The 27,960-nt window shown below is 42.2% G+C and overlaps 1 protein-coding gene across 5 annotated transcripts in view; it reads right to left on the bottom strand.

Annotated features, from left to right (window-relative positions):
* Positions 1-27,960, bottom strand: part of AGFG1 (ArfGAP with FG repeats 1) — a 54,480-nt gene that overhangs the window by 2,982 nt on the left and 23,538 nt on the right. Inside the window, exons 3-12 of one of the 5 annotated variants that reach the window (XM_075268991.1) lie at positions 24,743-24,858; positions 24,051-24,213; positions 19,039-19,207; positions 14,715-14,834; positions 10,686-10,757; positions 8,369-8,551; positions 5,816-5,897; positions 4,809-4,885; positions 4,236-4,319; positions 2,073-2,174 (exon numbers count right to left, since the gene is read on the bottom strand). In XM_075268991.1, coding sequence (XP_075125092.1) covers positions 2,073-2,174; positions 4,236-4,319; positions 4,809-4,885; positions 5,816-5,897; positions 8,369-8,551; positions 10,686-10,757; positions 14,715-14,834; positions 19,039-19,207; positions 24,051-24,213; positions 24,743-24,858 — 1,168 coding nt within the window. The remainder of the gene's footprint in view (positions 1-2,072; positions 2,175-4,235; positions 4,320-4,808; positions 4,886-5,815; positions 5,898-8,368; positions 8,552-10,685; positions 10,758-14,714; positions 14,835-19,038; positions 19,208-24,050; positions 24,214-24,742; positions 24,859-27,960) is intronic. The other 4 variants (XM_075268992.1, XM_075268994.1, XM_075268993.1 and 1 more) reach the window with 4 other exon arrangements.

Below are 27,960 nucleotides of genomic sequence, written 5' to 3'. Positions count from 1 at the left end.
CAACAGTATATAAGTGACTTAGAAGAGATTGTGGTGGTGGTGGTGCTAGACTCCATTTCCATCTACACAGGGAACTGCAGTTCTATATCAGACTGCGATAAAGTTATATTATTGAAATTAATCAGCGGAGCGAAATATAATGGCTGCGGCTTCATCTGTACAAGCGCCAAATGCTGCTGGGTCTGGCTTGCACGCCAATACTGAATGACTCCTCTTGTATCTGAGAGTGCCAACATGACTATTCACAAGTCACGCTCAATAGTTTATATATTCCTTGATGTTGAACGTGATATTTTAGAGAGAATCTTCACAATCCTATAACCATCCTGTCATACTTCATACTATGTGTACTTGTGTCTGCATTAGGAAACATAAGCTGTACCTGGCACATGGACAGATATGAAATAATTCTATGAACGAAGCCAAGTTATATGATCTCATCATATAACCGCTAACAACAAGATGGTGACACAATCCATTGCATTTTGGGAAAAGAATGATTTTGCGGTTGGAATAAAGAGCATAATAAAAAGTGATTATCTCCTATAAAACAAAACGTATACGGAGTATATAAAGGATAAAGCTGTGTTACAAACACAAACTGGACCCTGAAAAAACATGCACAGATGGGAATGAGGAAACACTCCTATAGTAATGTATAAGAGGCGGTATAAGAAAAACCGACATCACAAAAAAGAAAGAATAGTATGAAACAAACAACGTCTCCGGTACTAAAGATCTAGTAATACAAGTGGCATGCATAGGTTTCCACACACAGGAAAGGAAAAGGAACTGCAACGATCACCTGCATTTATGGTCTGGCATGTGAATGGGAAGACTGGGAATGTCCTTGGAAAGAAAACTGAAACATTGCATGGCGTATTAGCCACCGTAAAATAAAGTGCAGTCAGGTCTACATTGTAGGCAGGCAGGAGCTGCACATAAACAGATAATGCCTGAGTTTGCTTTATCCACAAAAACGGCACCACTCGTGTCCATACACTGTGTATGGTGTGCAAATGGGCAGGGCTGAAGCAAGATGTCAGACCCAACCCATCAACGTTGGTGCATTTTTATTTTATTTTTTCTAAAGTGTTCAGTAACCCTTTAAGGGCATGTTCTCAATGGACTGAGAAGCTAAAGATTTTCATTACAATAAATCAGAGGCATTTCTGCTGACAATATGCAGTAGAAAAGCAAATTAAAGGACCAAGTTGTACAATCTTTGTTGCAGAAACGCTGCAGGCTTGCAGCAGATTTCACTCCTTGCAGTGCAATGTAAAGCTGCAGCATAAATTGACTTGCAACCTGTGGGTGAGAGCAAGTAAAATCTCATTCGCTTTTCTTGAACTGTAAGACTCCGCAGATATTGAGCATACAATTATGCGATAAAATGTGCAGAGCATCCGTAACCAATGAACATACCCTTAAAGAGGTATTCTCATCTTAGACCTTTATAGAAGAATCCTACTTGGTGTATCCAGTGATACAGGTTCTGTACCTGGGGTTCAGTCAGACACAGTTTAGATCTTAGTACCAAATTTTTGCACAACCTTGGTGCAATGCTTCTAGAGCTGCTAACATCTGGAGATCCCTAGGTTGAACAACACTGCTGTACACCAATACGAAGCAGCAGACCTTCTGCAAAGTCCACTCAGAAAACCTATAGAACGGTCTACAATGCACCTGACTAGGGCTGCCATGAAAGACCTGGCTAGACGTTGCATCACATTCATCTCTTAGGTCATGCCATTTTGTATATTATTTCTAAAAGGAGTAAAATCTGCTTTAAAATAATGCAATTCTTGCAAACAAAACTAAAAACAAAAGAAAATGTGCAAAATGTGAGTTACGGGTGCCATTACAACAAGTCTTACAGCAAAATACTGAAAAGCCAATACGTCACGTAAAGACAAGATATAAAACAAAATAAAATTCCATGGCTTGACAAAATGTTACATGCTGTGGGGGGTAATAAAGAATAAAATATGTAACATAAGAATGTGAATACCCAGCTTTCCACTAAGCCAAGCAAGACATGATATCAGCATCGAGGCTGGAGAAACACTCACAGACATCCATTGCTCCTGCAGCTGTCGGTAGTCTGGTCTGGTGGAATGGGTGAAATTGGGCACCCGGGTAGTCCATCTCGGTCGTGTGACCATCACGGACTCCTGGTTAAGAATTTAAAAAGTGGTCTTCCAAGGCTTGTAGTGCACCAATACAGTACATGGCATGCCAAATGTGAAGGACAATGATGCAGATTTTAGGCAAGGGCTCAAGAAGAGCCATAGTAAACTTTCGGGTAACAAAGGGATCATGTCTTCAGTGTAAAGATTTTGATAACACCCCCCCACACACACTATTGAACACTAGAGATGAGCGAGCCGTTCCGAACAGCACACGCCCATAGAAATGAATGGAAGCACCTGGCACAGCGACCGGCCGCCGGCAAAGTGTACATGCCAGGTGCTTCCATGCTGTTCGGAACGGCTGATCCGAACAGTGTTCGCTCATCTCTATTGAACACATTTATTTTAGCCAGAACTGATAACACCTCAATTTCTATACTGCTTAATGCAAAGGTCCCATGTTGCGGAAACGCTGCTTTTTTTTTGTTGCAGATTTTACTGTGGTTTTTTGAGCCAAAGCAAAGAATGGCTACAGAGGGAATGGGAACTATATAGGAAGTTCTTATACTTCTCTAATTCTCCCCTCTGCTCAGACCATTCGCGGCTTTGGCTAAAAAAAAAAAAAAAAATGCAACAAAATCTGCAACAAAAGAAGCTGCGTTTCCGCTATGTGAGTCTTCAGCCTAAATGGGTATTTACAGAGTTACAACCTCTAAGTATCTCCCCTCGCACTCTAAGACTTGTGATGGTTATATGATCAACCCTGCAAAGATTTAGGACACTTCCTATTTGCCATTAACAAGTTTAGTGGAAAACCCCTCATTTTTAGCTTACATTCGAGTCACACTCTGGGCTAACAATGGTCAGTCTACTGAATAAATTGAAAGGTCTTTTAAAAGGGAAAGTCATTGCATTAAATCAGGTTTTGATATAACCCTTTTTTCCACTTAGCGGAATCTCTGGTAGACTTACTGTTAAATATCATGTGTAGAATATTCATGGCATACAGGGTTAATTCTATTCTGCTGACGACACTATCTTCTATCTTATGGTACATGGGTGTGGTTAGGGTACTCTATTTTAGAGTTGTCCTAATAAAGTAATAAAGAAGCTTTAGGATGATGGGGAACACCCCTTCTCATGAACATAAATGAGTGACAGACACACACGTCTGGGGGAAGGGGGTAATCGATCTATGGAGGGTTCTCTTGCTATCTCTCCTCTCTGTCACCTGGAGAAGATGTCGTGATCATCCCACGAGAGTCCTGCAACCAGATGAACAACCTATAATAACCTATCTAAGAGCTTTTCCCATGATGTAATCTAATAAGACGTTGACTGATACTTCTGTTATTCTGGAAGTTTTCCCTGTAGCAATTTTTCCTTGAAGACTTTAATAAATTTCCATTTTTATTTATTTATTTTTTATAAGAAGCATAGTCCTCCAATCATTTTTATATACCTTATGAGTGAACACGTGAGTAAGGATTTCTCCAAATATAGTATAATTTACACTTACATAGAGTATCCGTTTTCTCCATTGCTATATGGACCACTCAGAGGACGGGGAAGGGGGGGGGGATTTAATGACAGCTCTATTGTATGGCTGGAGGCTTACATAAGGCAGGAAAACCATATTCACGTCCAATCATGTCACTCACTGGTGTCTAAGGCTATACACATTACGAGGGCACCCCTCCGCCTATACACTCACATTGTTCCTATCTTGATTGTTGGGGTCCAAGCAATAATACACTTACCCACTATCCTGTCGGAGAAGTTTCTATAGGAAGAAACCAGTTTACCTTCCCAAAGAGTTGTCCAGGTATAGCAGTGGTAGAGGCCATGACATGTATATTTCCACCTTATGAAGGGATGCCACACTGCCTACAAGTGCTACTGAGTGCACCATTATAAACATACTACTGTACCCACAGTGAAGAGTCATTATTAAGAAGTTTTCGGATTTTACTCATACCTGCAGGGCCAACAAATCTCTTGTTCATACAATGAAATATTATGACATATGACATAAGAAATCCTAGGATATTGAGGAGTCCTAATAAATTAGGTAGTCCTGTACATACAATATCATCTCCATACCTGGAGGCGCTCGGCCATTTGTCTGGAACGGGTTCACAGCAGGTGCAACGGAAGCAGAAACAAACGGGTTCGTCGAGGCAGGAGCTGAAACATGGACATTAAACCATAATGTTTAGCAACCACCCCTATAGGATGTAAAATGTCCTCACACCACAGTCTAAACACGTGCAATAGCTCAGGCTGGATAATTACAGGGAAATGCGTGTGTGCTGTGCAAAAGTTTTAGGCAGGCATGAAAAACAATGCTGCACAGCAAGAATGTTTTCAGGAAAAGTGTGAATCGATTATTTTAATTGATAAAAATAACGATATGAGAAATTAAATCCCATCAATATTTGGTGTTACTTCCTCCCTTTTCCCTCTTATCATAGGCCTGCTCCAATCCTGTCTCATCATATAACCCCGGACGGACTGGAAGACATCGCACCAAATATTGATGGGATTTACCTTTCTCTTCTGTCAATTTTATTAATTGATAAAAAAAATTATTTAACACTTTCTTTATCTTTATTCTTTAGCATTTTTTTATTGCTCCTAACACTGGTGTGAAAACAGCCCAAAAAGATCTCTTACCTCCAAATGCTCCTGCAACTGACGGAGCTGGGTGTGTGTGCGGTGCTGGAACTGGAGCTGGGATCCCAAAAACATTGCTGCAAGAGATAGGATGAGAACCATAACATATAGGTGAAGGACAGCTACAGTTTTCCAAGAATATGCATCTATAATATCACTTTTGATAAGGTTAAACCTTTCCCCACCAGTACACTATGTCTGACATAAAACACAAGGACTTGCTTACTTTTTTTGCTTTTTATAGAGAAGGAAAAGTCTAATGGCATTCATACAGCACCAATAGAAAGAGAGCATATAGGATGTAACGTGTGATGATCATGAAGCATTGATAAAAGCATGAGGCCTGGTTCACATCTGTGTTCGGCATTCCATTTGTGGAGTCCGCTTGGGGACCCCCCGAACGGAAACCTATTCGCAAAAAGTAGTTACCTGGGAAAACACGCGGACCCCATGGACTCTAATGGGGTCCATGTGGTTTCCATTCTGTTTCCGCACAAAACATGAGGAGAGAAAAGTGCTACTTTCAAGATTTTTCTCTCGGCATGCTTCATGTGGAGACTGAACGGAAACCACACAGACGCCATTACAGTCTATATAGGTTTCCATACGATGGGTCCCCAAGCGGACTCCCTAAACGGAATACCAAATGCAGATGTGAATAGGGCCTTAGATAAACTTTTTGGGCTGTCAAACGCGCTGATCAGAGCTTGAAAAAAAAAAATAAAAAAAATAATATAATTATATTTCATAGGGATTATTTCTTCCTTGACAAGACCCGGTAAAACAAACCTCGAAAGAACACATGGACGGCAAGACTGATGTTCGCCAGCTTCTTAATTCGACATTAGACATATCTGGAGAGTCAAGTCCAAACCATATATATAAAAAAAGTACCCTGTTCTATCTGGCTCATGCTTATTGGGTCGATTTATTTCCACAGTGTTTTTGCGTAGGAGAGGGGATGTAGTATGGCGATTTAAAGTGAGTTAAAGGCTATGTGAACATACTTATCTGTTGGGGCTGGAGCAGCTGGAACAGCAGCAGAAGACACGGTTGCACCACTATAGCTACTTCCTTGTGTGCTGCCACCTGGAATAAAGCAGTCTGCATAAGTCACATTACTTTAGCTGAGACAGAACTGTACATAGAGAATCTGATGGATTGCCAGGACGTGTTCCTGCACCATGCCTAGTGTGTGTAACATGTGCCAGCAGGATAAGACTACGCAATATACTAAAATACAAGACTATTTCCATATTTTACTTTAGATAAACTGGGGCACTGACTGCAGAAGCACAGGCATTAAAGAGGACCGGGCGTCTCATGTCTGTTTTAGTAAATACTTCCCATAATTTAGTCATTCTGGAGTATCTTTACTTTCCCCCTAAAAAAGTCTGAAGAAATTGACAACTGGATATCACTAGTCAGGGTGCGTCTCTATGCAATCTGACAAACACCCAGATGCTCCAAAAGTGTTACATGGGGAATACATGTATTTACTACAACAGAGAAATAAGAAATAGTGACAGATCCATCAAATTCTGGCCTTAGGCATGACATTAATTACACATATTCCCAATGTCTATAACAGGAGAGACATAAGATTGCTGGTGAATCTGCAAAGAAACTTACAGCAACCCTTGGGGCAAAAGCTGTAAATCAAGAGCCCACACCTCAAGTTATATTTACCTTGAGTCCATTGGAATAAATCAATGGCGGTATTTGCAGGCTATTCCTACTACTTGATAGCACACAAGTCCCACAAAGAGACTTATTTTCTTTACAGGTTTCAGGGTGAGACATGACCACCACTGTCTGGGACCTAAACGTGCAGCCATGCTGCAGGAACGGCCTGCAAGACCCCCCACCTGAGGATCAAGGGAAGGTTGATAACCCGTAAGGTAAACTTTGGAGTAGGGTCCTGCATTACAAGGAGGGTTACTTTACAGTGGTTTCAGGCAAACTGGAGAGACATATTAAACCTAGCAATGAATGATAGACACAAACAGGAGATAAGGAGAAGAGGAGCCATCTCATTTCTCCTACAGCAGGCAGGGTGCTGGGTGTGGAAGGGGGGGGGGAAGCTCCTGCTGAAACTAATTGTCTTCCAGAACAGTAAGGATGAGGAAGAAGACATGGATGAACTTTCATCAGACAAACTAGGATCAAAGCACAGGAACAGATTAAGCAAGGAAGTGATAGAATTTTTTTTCGTTTTTAAGGTATTTCATATACTTCATATTACTTTAACCCCTTAATGACGCAGGGTTTGGATATTCCTTCTCTGCTTTCCAAAAATCATATATTTTTTATTTTTCTGTGAGGGCTCATTATTTGCATGATGAGTTGTACTTTCATTAGGCCCCATTATGGATGACAAATTACACTAGGATCACACTAGCGGGCTCCATCTTTGAGTAGAATAGGGTCCACCAGATTCAAACAAAGTGGTGGAGAGAAAAGTCCTCCGGGCAGGACTTCTCTCTCCCCGACTGAGTCTGTGACACAGATGTGAACTCAGCCTTAGCTTTTAGTAAAGTTTTCTGGTGGACCATGTGAAAAACACCACAACTCCATCATTTTTTGCATTTAGTTCTTATGGCGGTCACTCTGCATTAAATATTAAATGGCAACTTTGTGCAGTGGGTCAGACTCTACAGGATTACGATACCACCATATTTATATTCAGTCTTATTATGTTTTACCGAATTTACTATTAAAACTTCATTTTTCAAATAAGAACCATTTTCCTGGGGTCGCCGTATTCTGACCTAACTTTTTGACTTTAGTTAAGAGCTTTTTACTTGAGGAACAAGTTGTAGTTTTTATTGGTTCCAAGTCTTGGTACATATGACTTTCTTGTTACTTTTACTGCTATTTTGGGTGGTGGCGTGACCAAATTATTTTATTTTATTTTGTGCAATATTTATTTAATTTTTTTTTAACAGAGTTCACTGTACAGTATAAACAATTGTATTTTTGGATAGTGAAGACTTATATGAACACGGGGACACCTAACATTTTTGTTTATTTTATTTGTGATAATGTGCTGTTATAAATTAAAAGACGAGTTTAAAAAAAAATATTTTTTTATTTATTTATTATTTATTTTTTTTTTAAAAAAAACCTTTATTTTCTAAACTTTATTTTTAACTTTTTTATTTATTTATTTTTTTTAAAATGGCAACCCATCGCACCCTGCAGGAGATCCGAAGGGTGCCAGGGGGCGATCTTGTTCCCCAAACCACCAAGGTGCTGTAATTGCGATTGATCATGGCATCTGGGGTGTTAGGCCACTGGAGTAGGAGTACTTTCTGACTTCATTGGCTAGTCCTGGGTCTCCGCTGTGTAAGGGGTTTTTGCTCCAAAGAGCTCAGTTGCATATTGACAAAGGCAGAAATATCTCAGCAATGGAGGCGCCAATTCACAACGGGAAAACACTGTATGATTCAGCTGATCCGAACCTGTCTACAGGCTGAGTTGATATGCTGGGTTCAGGTGACAGGCTCCCTTTAAGTTTGGTTAGTCACACTTTACAAGTTATTAATAAATAACCTTACCTTGCACACCACTGAAGATATTGTCTAAGTCCGCAAGAGCTGCATATTTATCCGCTGAAGGCTGGCTTGGTTTACTAACAGCAGCTGTTTTACTAGCCACAGTCGAATTAAAGGCCCCAAAGTCAGCACTGGAGGACTTGGGAAAGTTGTCGAACTGAGCAAAGTTTGCATTTGCGTTTGTACCTATAAAATAAAGGAGGAATACTTAGAATACTACAGCCAGAAGTACAAACATTCACTCCTAACAGTGGGATGGCAATCTGTGTTTAGCTATCAGTTGGACATAAAGGCAGCACGCTGAAAGAAAACCGTAGCGATAAGCCAGAATGCTCTGAGCTAACTTTTTATGAAGTTTCTAGAAGTTAATATGTAAAAAAAAAAATAAAAAAAAAATATCCATCCCCTTTGAAAGACCTATTTGTCTTATTCCCTGAATTTTAAAACCTCTGAAACATAATGGGCCTTTCACAAGGGATGATGGTTACCTGAACAAAAGTTCATAGGAATGATTTGACAAACTACAAACACTAATCTGTAGATGACCGTAACGTTTCCGTGGTCCTACAGGGAATGTGCTGCCGACAACTGGATAAGAGGAGAGGAAAATGAAAAACTGCACAAACCATAGTTTGATCAAATTCCATTGCAAATTAAACATGAAATATAAAAGAGGACCTGCCACCAGGCCTGAAAAGCTGAATGTCATGCATCATCTGATGGGCGCCATCACCCTGTGGGTAGCACTACATCACATACAACACTGTTTCCCAAAGTTCTGGTTGTGACCTCCTGAAGGAGAGAGGGGTGGGGGATATTGTGTAAATACCAGTGGGAGGGTTGTGAGCCAAATTGAAAAAAAATGGAGGATCTGCTGGTAATAGAATTTCTAATATTTTGCATTTCTGAAAAAAGACCTTTGATAAGGTCACAGTCATACGACCAGTCACATACAGGGTTGCAGCGTGTACAAGAGCCCTGTGTATGGAAGCTGTACAGTGCTGCTGTAGGGGAAAAGCATGGAGGCAGCAGTGTTTGAGTGTTTGAAGGAGGAGTGGATGCAGAAGAGCTGAGTGCTACCTCCACACAGTCATCTCTGCTACCACCTATGTACTCCCATGTCTCTTTTCTGCATACAGCCTGATCCCTCTGTACACTCTGCTCTGATGCCTTCACATCCCCCACAACCTCAACTCTACTACTTCTAAATTTCCATTCAAAATTTCCCCTACACAGAGTTAAGGGTGTGGGGGACGTAAAGGCAGCAGAGCTGAGAATATGGAGGAATTATCTGTATACAGGGACTAAATATGAAAGTAGCAGAATTGTGGGTGTAGGGGGAAGCACAGATGTAATTGAGCTGGGTGCGGGAAGGAAAACAGGGTCAGTAGTGTGTATGTGAAGGGGTAAACATGGAGGTAGTACAGCTAGCTGTGGGTCTGAAGAACACAAAGGCAATAGGGCTGTTTGTGTAGGGAATGTGGAGGTAGCAGAGCTGCGTTTGGTGGGGGGAAATGGACGTAGCAAAGCTGTGTGTGTCGGAAGAATAAGCAGAACAGAGGCTGTATGCAGCTGATAAAAGGGGCAGAATATAGCTTTTTTTTAAAAAAAAAAATAATCTAACTTGCATCAACATTAAAAGGGCTTCTTTCTCTGGAATAGCTGAACAGGTCTGGAAAACCAAAACACCAAAATGCCCAGAGTGACAGCGCCTATGTATGTCATTGGGCTTTTTCAGACCTTATGACAAGCGACAATCAGCATGCATATTGTTCATTATGGGTAAAGAATCAGCAAAGAACTATAAATTTAGCATTGGGACAATTTTGGAGATTTTCTTGCCCTGAAAGGTTCACCTCAGTGGCACCATTCTAGAAAGCCCTCTGGTATTCATTTCCCGCTGAAGCCTCTGCTGACCATGGCAAAGAAGCAGTGCTAAGTGGCTCATAGTCATGGACACCACAGGCATCAGCCTCGGCCTCGTAAGGACAGTGAGAAATCTACTGAACAATGCAGTGAAATTTCCACCACTGCGTTACTACCAGGTTGCTCTACTTAAAGATCTTGCGGGTTCACTCTTCACAGGTGATTAGGGAACAGAAAAGAGGAAAACAGGCTTATATGCGTTAGATTCTCATTTTCTAGGACAGTTAGATGACAGCAAAAGAAATTTAGGGAGATTACATATCATCATAATCATCCTGCAATTCATTCACAAACACAAGTATCTCTAATCTACGCACTACAGTGGAAAAACTACACACAGCAAGTACAAGTAAAACATCAGTAGCCGTCCCACGGAGGGACGGGGAAGACTTACGGTAAGTGGTCTGCAGAGAGAAAGCAGACGTAAAGTCACCAAAACTGCAGCTGGTAGGGAGCGTTCTGAACGCTGAGTGGCCATGAAAGGTGAAAACAAGGAAGGTGGAAAAAAAAAAAGGTTGCAGGGAAAAGAAATTAAAAAAAAATCAAGATGCCATGTTTAAAGAAATTATAAAACCAACAAACAGAACTAGAACACAAAGAGGCATGCAGTGACCAACTGAGAGATGCAGGCCACTAACATGCTGCACAGCACCAAGAGACCCAGGCCGCATGGAAAATAGTACAAACACACAAGGGTCTTCTACTGCGTAGGTGGCCGACATACTCAGTACTACAATGGGGACACCATGGTGGTGATCACAACAGGAGAAGAAACCTTCCTTCCGTTCAGTCTCAGGGATACAAAGGCCTAGTTCATGTTCTGGACCACCCTGTACTCCTCCTCTCTTCTGGTAACGCAGGAAGGACGTGTTCTAGTCTTGAGCTCAGCACATTCCTCTAACAGTCTCCGCTATTATACATAAGCTGCAGGAAGCAGGAAAGCTGAATACTGCTGACAATCCCCTACACTTACCCTACACATCAAGACAAGAGGCAGCAGGAAGCAAACACAGGGGGAGGCAATCATAGCACAGGGAACGGAGGATGATGGACAACGGGCTACACGTGATTTTCGTAGGCTTGAAAGAAATCCAATTTAGCCAGCGACCGAAGCAAACTGAGTGATAGACAGCTACTTGGCATGTGTCTAGTAAAGTCAGAACATCTACAAATAAGTGATAAGAAATAGGGGTTTTCCTAACAGTTTTGATTGATGACCTATATTCAAGTTATGTTATCAATGGAACACCCGGGACCACCATGTATCAGCTGTTTTAAACGGAAGAGCCGCAATCTCAGAGTGTCACTTTTGCGTCAAGGCCATATGACGATCATTGCTCACATGACCTGTCCACAGTTTAGTCCCATTCAAATGAATGGGCTCAGCTGCGATACAAAGCACAGTAGTTGCACAATTGTATGATGCTGTGCTTGGCGAGTACTGAATAGGCAACTGCGCTTACATGAATGTTGCGGCCTGATCACGAGAGGGAGGGGAGCAGGTGACTACCGATCCTAAAGAGAAGTACACTGTCTACCAATAAGTATTTGGACCAGAGTGGTAGAACAGAAAAACAACATTTATTCCTATACAATAGTTGGTAGACCCAGCAGATGCTTCCTTACAGATGGTATTGATAGACACAATACTCCCGGATTCCTGGTGAAACTCCTGTTGTATGTGAGCTATCGGTTGGGTGCGGTTTCTCTGGCCAGCACTCGTTGGTCTCTCTCTCTCTCCCAGTTTCGGGGGTCTGCCGACTCGGGGCACATTCCCACAATCACCATTCACCTTCCACTTCGTAATCACATAGTCCTCTGTCGATTTTGGGTAATTCAGTTCGCTTGCTATGTCCCTTAAGATCGACCATTTCTGTGGTACCCCACAATTACCACTTTCTTGAAATCTGACAACTCTGCACTTCGTGGCATCTTGCATGCGACTAATACCAATGCTGTTTCCTATTTAACGGCGCAAGGCATGACTTACATCACGACCGCAGATGTCTTCATTCGCATGGGTGTCCAAATAAGTATTGGTAGACAGTGTAGTTCCAAAAAACAACTAAGTACTAAATTTGGTCCAAGCACAGTGAGTGTTACATAGGCAGGATGCCCAATGGGAATAATACAAGTCAGCAGAGGCAGTGTGATGTTCTCAGCAATGTTCTACTCAGCAACCTCGGATATTGGCAATTATGTGGACATTACATGGACAGGTAACTTCTAACTACACCATTGCATAAGCCAATGACACCCCTTTCTGACAACAGTATTCCCTATGCAGAAATGGATTGAGAGAAATGGCAAAGATTTTCTATTTCGTATTTCTCAATCTGACCTAGCATCTGTGGGATGAGCTGGAGAGATAATTCCAGTCCATGGAGATCCCAACTCCAAGGACCTGCTGCTAACATCTTGGTGCCAGCTACTAGAGGACACCTCAGAGGTCTTGTTGATCCATGCTGTTTTGGTGACACAAAGCCGTCACCATATTAAGCAGGCGATTTTCATGCTTTGGCTGATCGGTGTATATAGGTAAATATACCAGTGTACACTTCAGCTGCCATCAATCCTTGGCTCTTAGCAGCTAGCAAAAGGAGACTTAATAAAAGCCAGCAAGCAGAATTTTTTGGCCTTGGTGCTAACAAATGAATGAGAATAATGACATTGTGTGAAGACTGGTGTGGAGAGATTGAAGTCACTGTTTTGCTGCTGCTTGCTTTGCCTGTTCTCTTGCACAATTCCTATGACTTTCCCCTGTTAATCTTCAGTAAGCTGTCTCAGACACAGGAAAGCAGCCAAGTGAATGTTTCTTCTTACATGAGCTTTTATTATAATCCATACGTGAGAACAGCCAAGAAGGGTGGCCAATGTTAGGCGTGTTGGACTAACAATAATAAGTTCACAGGAAAGACCTCCGTAGCTAATACTCGCAGTCTCATGGCACACTCCCATATGTGGTGTGGAGCGCCCCTCTACTGGTGGAAAAACATATCCAATGGCAAACTCAACTTTTATTATAGATGTGTTACAGGGAATGAATGTGGTTAAAGGGAACCAATCACTTGAAAAACACTGTTCACGTCATAGGCACCATGCTGAGCAAATCCATATGAATTTGTTAAAGGGATCATTAGATACCTTTTTATCTCGATAACACGTAGGAATAGCCTTAAGAAAGGCTATTCTTCTCTGCGCCGCTGTTTGGTAGAAATCCCGGTTTTCTTCGGTATGCAAATAAGTTCTCTTGCAGCACTGGGGGCGTTCCCAATGTTGCGAGATAACTCTCTAGCGACTCCTTCTTCTTCTGGAACGCCCTCTCCTTGTGTCTTCTTCTGTCCTGGGTTTCAATCTTCTAGGCCTCAGGCAGAGCAGACTGCGCATGCCTGGGACACAAGAAAATGGCTGCCTACACAGTAAGCTGGTGTAAGTGGCCATTTTTTTGTGGCCAGGGCATGCGCAGTCAGCTCTGCCTGAGGCCTAGAAGACTGAAACCCAGGACAGAAGAAGACACAAGGAGAGGGCGTTCCAGAAGAAGATAGAGGAGTCGCTGGAGAGTTCTCTCGCAGCATTGGGAACGCCCCTAGTGCCGCAAGAGAACTCATTTGCATAGCGAAGAAAACCCGGATTACTACTGAACAGTGGCGCAGAGAAGACATCTAAAGGTAGGAGAAGAATAGCCTTTCTTAAGGCTATTCCTATGTGTTAACAAGAAAAAAAGGGTATCCAATGATAGGATCCCTTTAACAAATTAATTATAACTTGTTATTTATCCATTGAATTCTCTTCTCTTTCTATGCTGAGAAGCCAAATAAAAGTTACATTTTACAATGAAATCCACATTTTTTGCATTAGTAAATACAAGTGTGGCTGCCTCTTGTACTCATGTCATAGTTTCTCATTGTGGAGGCCACAAACTAGTTACACAAGTCTGGGCTTTGGCTAAAACATTTTATTTGTGCCATGAGCATGACATCTCCATCAGTCACAAATAGAAAAGGATTTCCAAGCCCTTACATAACATTTGGGAGCAGAAGTCAGTGACTTTACTTCCAGAAACATGCAGAGCCCTTGAATGGCGGCTGTACAATAACATTTACACATAAAACAGCCATAAAACAAGACAAAAACCAAACGCACAAAACTGACGCCAGATCTGTTAAACAATAGGGAAACCATGCAGGTAATACCATAATAAAAGCAACTAAACATAAAGAGGCAGCATAAAAAGAGAACCAACTGAGAACACACATACATAAAAGCGTACACACATAAAGCACAAGAAGTCACAGCACAGAAAGGAAGCAGATGTAAGGAGAACAACAGGCACAAGCACATAGAGGAATGGAGGTGTCAGCACCTTGCTGTTAGCTAGACCACAAGGCTTTCCCTATGCAAGCTGCGGTAGAGGCAAGACTACCTGTATTTAAAGGCTGGGTGGGTGTCTGACTTGATGGGGGGAACGCTCCAAAACTACTTGCGCCACTAGACTGTCCAAATGCATCAAAGTTTGCAAAGTCTGCATTGGCAGAATTGTGAGCTGTAAAATGTGGAAAATAGAAGGGAAAAAAAACAAAACAAAAAAGAAAAGTAACATAATGGTGTTAATGGGGATGAGAAACACAATACTAAAATAATGCAAACATCAAAATAAACAGATCATTAGTGAGAACACAGAAATGTCAAATGGAGCACAATGAAGAAATGATCCCATTCACTTCCAGAATTATGTTGGGGAAGGATGGAGAAGAGCAGAGTGTCTGTCATCCATGTGTCTGTCCTCTGCCATAACTCTGATGCCTCCTGCTCTCTGAAATGTGCTAATGGGTTTTTTCTTTTTTTCACTGTCCTCTATTAAAGGGCTTCTCTGGGGCTCCAATACGGATGACCTATCCTTGTATAGTACCTTTCATGTCCCCCTACACATGTGGTTTTATATATCGCTAGAAAGCAGACAGGGCTCTGAATTCAGCGGCCTGTTGGCTTTCCCATTATGAGCCCTGGGGCTGGAGATATAACTTCAGTTATAACGGCACCAAAGTCTGCCCACTTTCAGAAGGGCGTTCCTGACAATCCAACTGGGCTATTAGGAACACCCTTCCCTGACAGTACTCGTCCATAGACTAGTACTGGGGGCGTTCTTCACAGTTTAGCGTCAAGTCTATGCGGTAAGGAATGCCTACTCTGACAGTACAGGGCTATGGACGAGGACTGTCAGGAGGGGCATTCCTCACAGCCCAGCTAGACTGTCAGGATCGCCCTTCTGACAGTGGGTAGAGATTGGTAACGTGAAGTATATGGAATTTACCCCTGACCTCCCATAGCATAGTCTGTATGCAGGCAGTAGTGCAACCTCATCCTTTACATTTTTTCTTAATGCTATACTCCACTTTCTCCATCATCCCCATGGAAGTGAATAGAGCAGTGGTCATGAACGCACTACTCACTCTAACCACATACGGCACTTGTTATTGTTGGGAGCCCAACCAGACACCTACAGTGGGGCAAAAAAGTATTTAGTCACCAATAGTGCAAGTTCCACCACTTAAAAAGATGAGAGGCGTCTGTAATTTACATCATAGGTAGACCTCAACTATGAGAGACAAAATGAGAAAACAAATCCAGAAAATCACATTGTCTGATTTTGTAAGAATTTATTTGCAAATTATGGTGGAAAATAAGTATTTGGTCACCTACAAACAATCAAGATTTCTGACTCTCACAGACCTGTAACTTCTTCAAGAGTCTCCTCTTTCCTCCACTCATTACTTGTAGTAATGGCACCTGTTTAAACTTGTTATCAGTATAAAAAGACACCTGTGCACAACCTCAAACAGTCAGACTCCAAACTCCACTATGGTGAAGACCAAAGAGCTGTCAAAGGACACCAGAAACAAAATTGTAGCCCTGCACCAGGCTGGGAAGACTGAATCTGCATTAGGCAACCAGCTTGGATTGAAGAAATCAACTGTGGGAGCAATAATTAGAAAATGAAAGACATACAAGACCACTAATAATCTCCCTCGATCTGGGGCTCCACGCAAAATCTCACCCCGTGGGGTCAAAATGATCACAAGAACGGTGAGAAAAAATCCCAGAACGCGGGGGGACCTAGTGAATGAACTGCAGAGAGCTGGGACCAATGTAACAAAGCCTACCATCAGTAACACACTACGCCGCCAGGGACTCAGATCCTGCAGTGCCAGACGTGTCCCACTGCTTAAGCCAGTACATGTCTGGGCCCGTCTGAAGTTTGCTAGAGAGCATTTGGATGATCCAGAAGAGTATTGGGAGAATGTCCTATGGTCTGATGAAACCAAACTGGAACTGTTTGGTAGAAACACAACTTTTCGTGTTTGGAGGAGAAAGAATACTGAGTTGCATCCATCGAACACCATACCTACTGTAAACTATGGGGGTGGAAACATCATGCTTTGGGGCTGTTTCTCTGCAAGGGGGCCAGGACGACTGGTCCGGGTACATGAAAGAATGAATGGGGCCATGTATCGTGAGATTTTGAGTGCAAACCTCCTTCCATCAGCAAGGGCATTGAAGATGAAACGTGGCTGGGTCTTTCAACATGACAATGATCCAAAGCACACCGCCAGGGCAACGAAGGAGTGGCTTTGTAAGAAGCATTTCAAGGTCCTGGAGTGGCCTAGCCAGTCTCCAGATCTCAACCCTATAGAAAACCTTTGGAGGGAGTTGAAAGTCCGTGTTGCCAAGTGACAGCCCCAAAACATCACTGCTCTAGAGGAGATCTGCATGGAGGAATGGGCCGACATACCAACAACAGTGTGTGCCAACCTTGTGAAGACTTACAGAAAACGTTTGACCTCTGTCATTGCCAACAAAGGATATATAACAAAGTACTGAGATGAAATTTTGTTACTGACCAAATACTTATTTTCCACCATAATTTGCAAATAAATTCTTACAAAATCAGACAATGTGATTTTCTGGATTTGTTTTCTCATTTTGTCTCTCATAGTTGAGGTCTACCTATGATGTAAATTACAGACGCCTCTCATCTTTATAAGTGGTGGAACTTGCACTATTGGTGACTGACTAAATACTTTTTTGCCCCACTGTATCTTCTTCCTCCTCTGTGTATACTGGATACATGTTACATACATGTATGTTATGCATTTATGTACATAGCTTAGTTTGAGGTCTATTACTTTAGAATAAAAACTAAAATGCAATTTATCCTCTTTTTTGGTACCACAAATAAAACCCTTAATTAAAAACAAGCACAAGACAGAGGATATGTTACAGCTTTACATAAAAGAGGGAAAAGAGGAAAGTGGAACACGGTCATGTATAATGAGGTATGAGGCGAGCTCACCTTACAGCTAGAGTTCCCAACAAAACATGCCAGGCATCGAGATGTCGCTAAAGACATAGTATGCATTATCTTCCCTAGCAACTGGCCAGAATCCAGAAAAACCTGACACCACTTTGCCGGGAACCCTAAATTATGCAACAAGCCCTTACATTATTAAACCTGCCCCTTGACCAGAACAAATATAAGTGACAAGTGGGGAAAAAAGTGACCCAAACTGCCACAAACACCAAATATACGGACAGGAGGCCATTAGGGCCTCCTCACATGCAGCAATCTGTACTCTAATTCTCATACATGTGACTAGTCTCTTGTAAAGCTCTTGCTAGCTCTTCAGACATGTCTTGATAAATACCCCAATCCCCTACAGTAACTATTCTGGACCTTAGTCTCTTAAAACTTTGTTGCACCAAAAAGGGCACTGTGCCCCCCTCCCCACTGCCTGTATCAGACAGTGAAGGGCCACACCCTTTTGACAAGGTAATAACAGCCAATTGTCAATTTATTCACACATTTCCAGGAAGAATAACAGAGAAATATTTCAGTACCTGAAAAGTATGTTCTAACATTTTATTGAAGAATGCAAGTATATGCTAAAACAGAGCAGACCGGTCCTCCTTAAGCGGCCTCAGGGTAGGGTCACACTATCCTTATTCAATGTCTGTTACTCTTAATCCGTCACAGGATGAGAATAAGGGACATTAAAATATAGATGCAGACAGAGATCTCTCCATCGGGTGTCCGTCTGCATTCACCCGATGGATGACAATAGTGTGAACGTATCCTTATTTCAAGTCCAGAACCAAGGCGGCTCTCAATTACTTATGTAAATCACCTCTTCTCTTCTACATATTCTCCTAAGAGAATCCCTATAGGATGGTGGAGAGAAAGCATTTATTTTGGGTTAGAGCTGCACCTGTAAGCCATTAGGCTGGAGCCCCACGTGACATAGCTACAGCACATTAGGCCTTACTAAAAAGTATCAGTGTAATGGTGTAGATAAATCCCATCTACCCCACAGTGCAAAGTGTCTTGCACGGCGGGTTGTGAATCGACAGCAGGTCTATTTCTTGCTGCAGGTTTGATGCTTTTTCAACCTTTGCAAAGTAAAGACAAAAAAAATGGCATACCCCGAAGGGTAAAACCTGAAGCAAAAAACAGACAATTCTGCTGCTGGTTTCACTACAAGTGAGTACACCGCAGGTTGATCCCCATAGGGGACCCACTACATGTGACCGAAGCCTGACAGTGACATCTGAGGGGTCAAACTTTCCCTGTAGGAGGAAAAAGAGGAACATAAAAATCAAAGGTAGAACATTACAATGAAAAGAATATACATTGTCTACATAAGTTCAAAGTGTCATCAGAGATGAAACATATAAGGGAATGGCTTTCCTACCTGTATGACTGTTGAAGTTTGCAAAATTGGCAAAGTTAGCGGTGGCTGCTTGCTGTGGTGCAGGGGTGGCAAAGATGTCTGCTCCAAGGTCACTCAGGAGGTCAAACTGCTTCTTCTCTGGATGATGATGCTGCTGCTGCGGCACCTGATTGCGAGCCACAACAGGAGACTGAAAACGAGACCTTTGTTAGCTAGCCAGGAAGCTATGTAACCCGTGTCATGCTCGCTCCAGCTACGTGAAATGGGGCCAAGTTGAAGTTTCAGTAACATTGAGATCTGGATTATGTGTTACCCTGCCTGCCAACAAGCTTCCTCTGCAGCCCCAAAAGAGAACAGAATTTTTTTTTTCATTTTCAACTTCAACAATTTTTAAGGAGAGTCTGTCAGGTCAAAATGCCTCCCGAACCAATAACAGTGCCATGTAGGTGCCTTTAATAGGAAGAGGAACATACCTTTGTGGCCATACACTGATGAAGCACCATAGAGATAATCATCTTTTTATGGGTATGTAAGTGCACTGGGGATGAACCCATTTTCCAGACTTGCCTACAGTCACTCAGAGACTCATACACTGCTAAATGGGGTGATGTAGGGTGGCAACGTTAGAGGATAATCGGAGAACTGTGTAGGCAAATCTGGTAACTCAGGCCACACTCCCACTTGCAGGCTAATCTGCATTTCTATAAAAAGCTGATTATCTCTGTATTGAGTCATCAGTTTGTTGCCATAAAAGTAAGATTCTGGCCCCATTAAAGGCCAATATGTGACCTATTACTGATTTGTGAGGCATGACAGATCCCACAAGATACCATACAGAACCTGTATACATCCATGTCCAACAATCTCACCTTGCAACCAATCTAAAGAAGACTCCAGAAGGTGCGACCGTAGAGCCTCCTATAAAGTGTACGATTTTACCAAATATTATTACACTTATATTATAATGAATTACATAGACCATCATTACATTCATATTTTTTTTTTTCATTGAGTGTACTAGTAGATGCCATCACTGCCACCAATACATTGCTACAGAGGAGAACTGCAATACATTAACTCCCAAATTACTTACTATTACTGGTTCATTTACATATAGTCATAGGATACGGTTACCTATATAAATGTTTCTATGGATGTTATATTTATGTATGTATCCGGTCTGAAAATCTCTAAACGTGAGCAGTGACTACAACTCCCATATACAAAAATGGCGTGCAAACCAAAATAATTCTCCAGGAACTACAATGTCCAGCACTATCAAGGCGTGTTTGGAGATCGTACTTCAACTTCACATAGATAAAAGCACACAGATCTACTGGAAGCAGCTTAAGCAATGTAGTATAGTTTGGAAAGACAAAAGGGATGTGTTTACTGCACACTGGGAAGCAGGACTTCTCACTGCCCATTATATTATATGCATCCATATTTGTCATTCACTCCCAGGCTCAGATGTGCTCAGCATCCAGAAAATGTGAAGCTAAAGGACATAAATAATTCACCACCTCCTATGTAAGTGTCCCCAGAGACATTGCACTCATGTTCTAGCAGGTTGTAGAAAGCAGCGGTAATGAGCCCGGGTGGGTTGTTAGGTCTGTACGGAGGGAAAATCGCAGTGACGCAAGCTAAATCACATGGCTAGAACTACGTGACTACTTGTGGAGGACGCCATTTCTAGGAAAAGTGGCCACAAAGTGATTAAGGAAAAAGTGTGTGTGAGAAAGTATTGTTAGAACAAAGGGTTATGCATGGAAGGATGAGAGTGAATCGCTGGCAGGAAAAACAAGAGGAAGTATTCCTTCCCCGCCCAAGTATCTGCTAGGAGATGGCCAGCGCAAGCGTAAAGAGAGAAAATACTTCCGAAAAGGGAAATGCAATTGGGAAACTGGTCAGATGGCACCTCAGCATTTCAGGCACTAATGTATAGGAGGAGGTGGCAGTCCACCAAATACCAAAAAACAGCACGGACTGAGTCCTAGGCCAAAATTTTACCAACATTAAAAATTCAGGTGTGGTGCTAAAGGGCATTTCAAGGATTTATTTTATTTTTTAATATTAAAGGGGCTCTATCAGCAAAATCATGCTGATAGAGCCCCACATATGCATGAATAGCCTTTAAAAAGGCTATTCAGGCACCGTAAATGTTATATTAAACTACCCCCCAGTTTTAAAATCATAACCTAAAAAAGAATGTGCTCTACTTACGCATCGTGCACGCTGGGCGGGCATTCAGGGTCCGCCATCTTCTTCATCCACGCCTCCTCTTCCTCCGATGTCTTCGGGTCCCGTCCTCCTCCGGCGCTCGCGAACAGACATTGATATAAAAAAATGGCCTGGGCGCATGCGGCTTCTACTACGGCTACTGCGCATGCACCCAGGCCATTTTTTTTTTTTTAATCAATGTCAGTTAGCGAACGCCGGAGGAGGACGGGACCTGAAGACATCGGAGGAAGAGGAGGCGTGGATGAAGAAGAAGACACACCCTGAATGCCCGCCCAGCGTGCACGATGCGTAAGTGAAAGTAGAGAGCCGTGCCAGCTTCTGGAGGGCAGCAGCCCCATCTGCAGCTGATCGGTGCCAGGAGTCGACCTACAGCAGCACAATTTCCCTCCGTGTCTTATTGAATAAGGGCCCTTTAAGATTGCCAGATATTCAGGGTTATCAGCAGCAATGAGCGCTCCTAGGAATGCCTGTTGCCGATAATAGTCCTGTGTAGGTGTGGGTTTACATTAAAAACTCGTGTTTCTGAATAACAAATGCATTCCTAATGTCGCATGTGACTTTGTAGAGAAACACAGTGTAAATCCAGACTACTACAGCCTTTACTTAAGTGTTTCTGAAGTCCAAGCTCTCAGGCCTAGCAGTCCATACAGATTCTGACTATTACCAGAGCACAGATTTCAGCACTCAATCCATGGCAAAATCCTGCAACAGACAGGGCATGCTGCGGACGTCAAAATCCACAACGTGCCTAGAACCTGCAAGCGATTGTCTAGGCATGGCTTTAGTTAAAATCCCATTCACTTTCACTGGGGAATTCTTGGGATTTTCTTTCCCTAGCAGTGTCAGGTTCCTGGCCTACAACTCATTGTACAGTATTCCACATCAGAATACAGAAGTAAGAAGCTTTTTGCTGCAGTGTAGCAGTGAACATAGCTGGTCAAGGCCCTAAGTCTACCAGCTCAACTCCATATAAACGATCAGATATAGGCTAATCCCTTAGGTGCGTGCTTTTTAATGGAAACATAATGAGAATGGGCTCTAAGGGAGCTCCGCAGCAGCAGAAGTCATCTGAAAGGTGCGATACTGGGAGCTACCAAGTGCGTCATTCTCATACCAGACGTGCATTTACAGTTCCCGACAACCTCCAAGTAGTATCTTGCAAGTTGATCTTCATCTGATTCTCGTGTTTCCATCAGTTATTTTAGATGACAGAAAGACGGAATATTTAAGATGCAGAAGTATCATAATGTGATGTGGGCAGTTCTCAAAGGTAACGCAATGCTTTTAGAGAAGTAGGTTAGTGGAGCTCATGTCATCCAGTAGCTGATGCTGTACCGAACCTTTCACAGTATTACATATTCATTAGGCTAGCTTCACCACCATGTTTTTCCATACAGTTGAGGTATATGGTTTTTTGTTTCATAGTGCAAAACATTGTATACAGCTTGTATATTGCAAGGAGAGAAAAGTGCAGCAGTGTTGGCGATGTATATTTAGACCTCTGGTTCTCTCATTGCTGTATAGATCAGAGTAAAGATTATATATTCTACTGTATATCTACATATCCTCCACCCTGAAAAAGATTCTTATCATACACCTCTGCCAGAGTGCGCGTGCACCCATATAACAGCAGATGTCAATGGTACTCAGCTAGAAATATATTTTTAATATATGCGTTCCTTTTGTGCTATGATGAAGCAATACTGGCTCAGGTGACAGAGGACTGTTTCCCCATTTCATTAGTATCAGGTTGTCATTGTTCATGTCCCTGCAGCGGCCTGAACGGTGTAAACCTTCTTGCAGAGGAGTTGTATATTACCCACAGTTACTGGTTAGTAACACTGGATAATATATGGGTCTATTCACTTCAATTGCCCCATACACATTGGTAGTTTAAGGATGTGCTTGAGGGCAGTACCATCAAGCTGCAAAATAGGGAGCAGATCCCTCTAGTCTAAAGCTAGGGTCTGTAAAAAAAAACATGAACCCCACACCTAAGAGCAACAACCGCTAGTCACACACAATTGCTGATAATCCAACAGAAAAAGGAAGGGATGGTAAGGGACTGACTTGTGCAATACTAGAAGCTGGCAGGGTGGGGAAACAAGGATCCTTATGACTATGCACCATGGTTAAAGTGTAACTAAACTTACAATCAACTTGATTTTTTTGCAGCATTTGCCATTTTGATTCCTTTTGGAGTCCGCAAGCCAAGACTCTTCCAATGCGGTAGAGGGTCCACTGCTATGTAGAGCAGATCCTATCCTGCTTCATGGCATTGGAACAGAAGGAACACCCTCCAAGGAAATCAATATAGGAAGGAAGGCACTTAGATGTCATCTGAGTGCCTTCCACTATAAGACGCCCCACCCTTGGCCTGCACACTGGGTTGTGTTCATATAGCCTTATTCTTTTCCATTGTTTCTCAGTTGAAAGCTAAAATCCGGAGATGATTTTCAATAGTGAAGTGAGCCCCTGCTTTAGCTTCCCAGCATCGTACAAGAGTCATACACCCATAAACATAGTGTAAGAAATCGTCACTTCTCAATAGAAAAACTGGAGAAAGAATAAAGTGGTGCAGTATTTCGCAGTATGGAGCAAAATCTCATTTACACAACATTAATAACACAAATTTTGCCAGAAAATCAAAAGTTGTTTGAAAGTCTAGGTATGCTTTAAGCTAAAGATCTCACCAAATGGAGGACTGCTGTCCCTAAGTACTTGTGCTGGGGGTTTCGAGATTGTGAGAGCACAACATAATATATCCTATGGTATAGATATAGTTTGCTCACCTGGCTAGGGGTCCCCTTGTTCAGCTGCAGAGACGGAGCAGTGTCCCCCAAGAGAGTTTTTAATGGTTTTACTTCTGGCGTACTACTGGTGCTACTTGCAGAGGACCCAGATATAGAGGCATGGACAGAGGCCACCACCCTGGCTTGTTCTGGAGGAACATACCTGTGGAAGAGAGGGAAAGGAAAAAATAAATAAAAGCCTGACTTCTGATTAAGTCTATAAATCTTCTAGCCCAAGTGGTCATACACTGTCATTTGGTTCTTAGACTTGCAAGAATAACAATAGTCTAATTCAATTTTTCTCAACATCCACTGTAATTGTGCAGTGGATAACGAGTGTTAAATATGGCACCCGCATCAGGAGCTGCTACCTGAGCAGATGCCATATCCACAGGGTCTGTGTGGCTCTCACAGCATAGAAAGGGGCGACAGTGCCTGCGATCAGACATCTCTGATCGCAGGCACTTAACCCCTCGGTGCTGTGGTCAGCCACAATTAAATAGCACTATAGCTTCTTCATACTAAAGATACATGGGGTACGTGGAACTCCTACCCACCTCCATTCAAAGTCATGTTATATCTAAGCGTTATGGTATCACTCTCTATAGTGAGAAAACCTTTTTAGCTGAGAAATACGTATATATGTCATTTACTTTTATTACATGAAAATCTTTACCGCAGGCTGCACTTACCATCGCTTTTTCTCATATTTTTCCTGTAGGAATTCTTTAACTTTTTGAGGATCTCTAAAATCTGGGATAGCAGAAGACCTATCATCGAATAATCCTAGCCAAATCTGTTTGCACACCTAGAATTAAAAAAAAGATGAATATTCAAAGTCAAAAGAACGTAACTAAAGCTTCTAATACTCCTTACTCCCATTTATTAAGACGCAGGACACAAGGTGAAAAGTTCACTGTATAACACCGTACATTCAGTACAAGTCCATGTGGTTACAGCTCCTACTGGGAAGGAATTGCAAGGGGGGGGGGGGGGGGGGGGAACGAGTCACTCCAGGACTTTAGCAAAAGTTCCCTCCCACTACACTTGCCCTTCAACTATGTTCCTAGACTTCTGGTTTATTTATTATATATATATATATATATATATATATATATATATATATATATATATATATATATATATATATATACACACACACACACGAGGAGTTAGAATTTAGTATTTGTCCATTATCAATGTAACAGAAGCTGAGGTTTAGTAAGTCACAAAATGAAATTATAATAATGGAGCATTTTTCTTCTCACAACTCTACAATGTGCCTTTTCCTCTCTTATTGCTCCTGAAAATTTTAATAAATTATTAATAAACTGAGGACCGGGTGTTAGAATTTCTGTTATCAAAAAAGTTTGCCCCTAATATCGTGATGTGGTCAGCACTGACTGGGCGATGTTAATGCAAAGTATCACAAATGGTAGCACCCATGCATAAACCTTGCAGGAGGAACAACAGAGGAGCAGCACTACATAGAGATCTAAGAAAAGATGAATGAACGCTATGGTGAGAAGTATATAGGCAAGTCAGAAGACGTGACAGTCCTTTAGCACTTTTGTCACTTCCAGCACAAACCCTCTTCATACAACTCCATGACCCACTGCTGTCACTTGTATGCTCCATGTCTACTTGTAGCAATGGACATAAAAGAGATGCCTACTGGGAAGGATTTTTTTTTAATGTAGCCCTCTGCTTTAAACACGCCATTTTCAATGCATTATTAAGATATGCAGCGTTAAACAGAACTTTAAGGCCTTGATCACAAGACAAAAATTGGAGATTAGTTTGAGGGAGTCTTCTATACTCAGATACCATAATGTCAATGACAAACACTTAAAGGAGTTATCCACTTTCTACAATTGATGGCCTATCCTTAGGGCTCAGCACCAGTGATCTGTGGGGGTCCTGGGTGTCTGACCCCTGCAGATCTAAAAATGATGACCATCAATTGTAGAAAGTGGAATAACCCCTTTAACCTTTAGTGGAAAGAAAATCCTGTAAAGAGAAATTCGCCAGAATCAGGATATGATTCATACAATCCCTTCTGCTCCGTAAATTCTAGCGAGCAATCTACACATATGGATGTCGTAATGTAGTAGTATATTGCATCGATGTGTGCTAGGACATAGAAGTGCACTTTGCTTTCTGTACTCCAGGCAGTAGCTGAGCTGGCAGGGAAACATAAAGGTCACCATTTATAATTTCCTACTCTATAGTCAGTCCTTCCTGCTAGAAAACAAAGAGCGACACATTGATCAGATGACCAAGACCAGGATGCGCTCACAAGGTAGATTTACACACCCAGGAACAAGTGCTTGCAGCAAGTACATGAAAGAAGCAGGCACAACAAAGCAATGTTTGTACATGAAACACTGACCACGGCCAGCATAGTATTATAGTAACTGAAAACAATCAAGAGGTGTTTGCAGGAATTGGTTGTGCCTGAAGTGGGAGGCAGAAAGATCACAGAAGAACTAGACTAATGTGGAGAGAACCACAATGGAAGCTGCACCACTGGCTGTCACCCTGCTCTCTCGAAACCAGATAAGAAGTAAGAAAAGACAAATTTAAGGGGCTGTCCAAGCGGGTTTTTTATGGCCTATCCTCAGGATCCATAGGAGGCTGACACCTGGTCCCTGGAACAATCATCTGTACAGAGCTGATTTCGGTGCCTGTTCTGTACACAATATGGGGCCAAGAAACTATGTCTGCTGTATAGCGGCTTAGTGCCTTCACTGCAGCTCAGCTTCCCCTGACTTTAATGGGAACTGTAGTGAAGACATCAGGCCCTTAAACAATGGACGGGGAAAAAAAAAAAAAAAGCCCCGGACAGCATTTTTATGGACCATTACAGGGTGCTCAGGTAAGAGGGACATAATGTAAAACTGTACTGCATCAGAAAAAGCAGCAGAGTGTTTCAGATTTCCCATAGATTATAAAGGAACAACATCCACCATGTACTGACATTTCCCTTATAAGGCTAAGGCCACATGTGGCGTCCCACAGAAAAAAACAGCGCTGCAGGAAAATCCACGGCAGCAACACATCGCAGTTTTTCCAGCAGCACTTTAGACAGAAAAGTTTGCAAGGGTTTCTTCTGCAGACTTCCTGTTTCAATCATATCTATGGCGAAAGCACTGGCGTTTCTGTATGTGTAATTGGCATGCTGCAATTTACAACACCGTGTCCGTTTTATACATCGCAGCATGTTCACAGGGCGGTTTTTACCGCAACGTGGGCATGAGATTCCCTAGAATCCCATGCACCTTGCTCTGACTGTAAAATGCTGTGATTTTTCCACAGCATGCAAATCGCAGTGTTTACTTCACGTGGGGCTCCATCCTAAAGTAGATTTCCCAAAACACTTGATAGGGGATAGATGTGATTGGAAAGTGTCTCGCACCATTCACAAGAATTAGGGTCCAAAGCTCCCTGTTTGAACGCAGTAGTGGTCACACATGGGGCTGACGAAGATAGCAAAGTAGAGCACTTCACTGTTTAACCCTTTGGGAATACCCAAAATAGTAAAGTAGAAAACATGCGTGACTGCTCTGAATAAAACGTTTTAGCTGGTGGCTGCTCAGAGCAGTTCTGTGTAACACATTGGGTGGATATAGACTGCGGAGGACACCTGTAATAAATACAGGTATCACAGCACTGAGAGGCTCTAACTCAATCAACTGAAGTAATAAAGGGTTCAGACAAATGGTATGGCATATAATCTTAGTTTTATTAACATGCAATCCAGTATTAGCTGTGACATTTTGGCCCATATTGAACCTTTAATCAGAAAATCGGATTGCCGATAAGAAAGAAGCAGATGCACCAGTTAAGAGGAATAGGCGGACAGAACCACCATGGCAAAGACTTCCTCATGGCAGCTTTGCCCACATGT

The sequence above is a fragment of the Leptodactylus fuscus genome, chromosome 3 (assembly GCF_031893055.1).
Source record: "Leptodactylus fuscus isolate aLepFus1 chromosome 3, aLepFus1.hap2, whole genome shotgun sequence".
NCBI classification, from domain to species: Eukaryota; Metazoa; Chordata; class Amphibia; order Anura; family Leptodactylidae; genus Leptodactylus; species Leptodactylus fuscus.
Note: the sequence above shows the minus strand (reverse complement) of the source record. Positions and strands in the feature narration are given on the sequence as shown.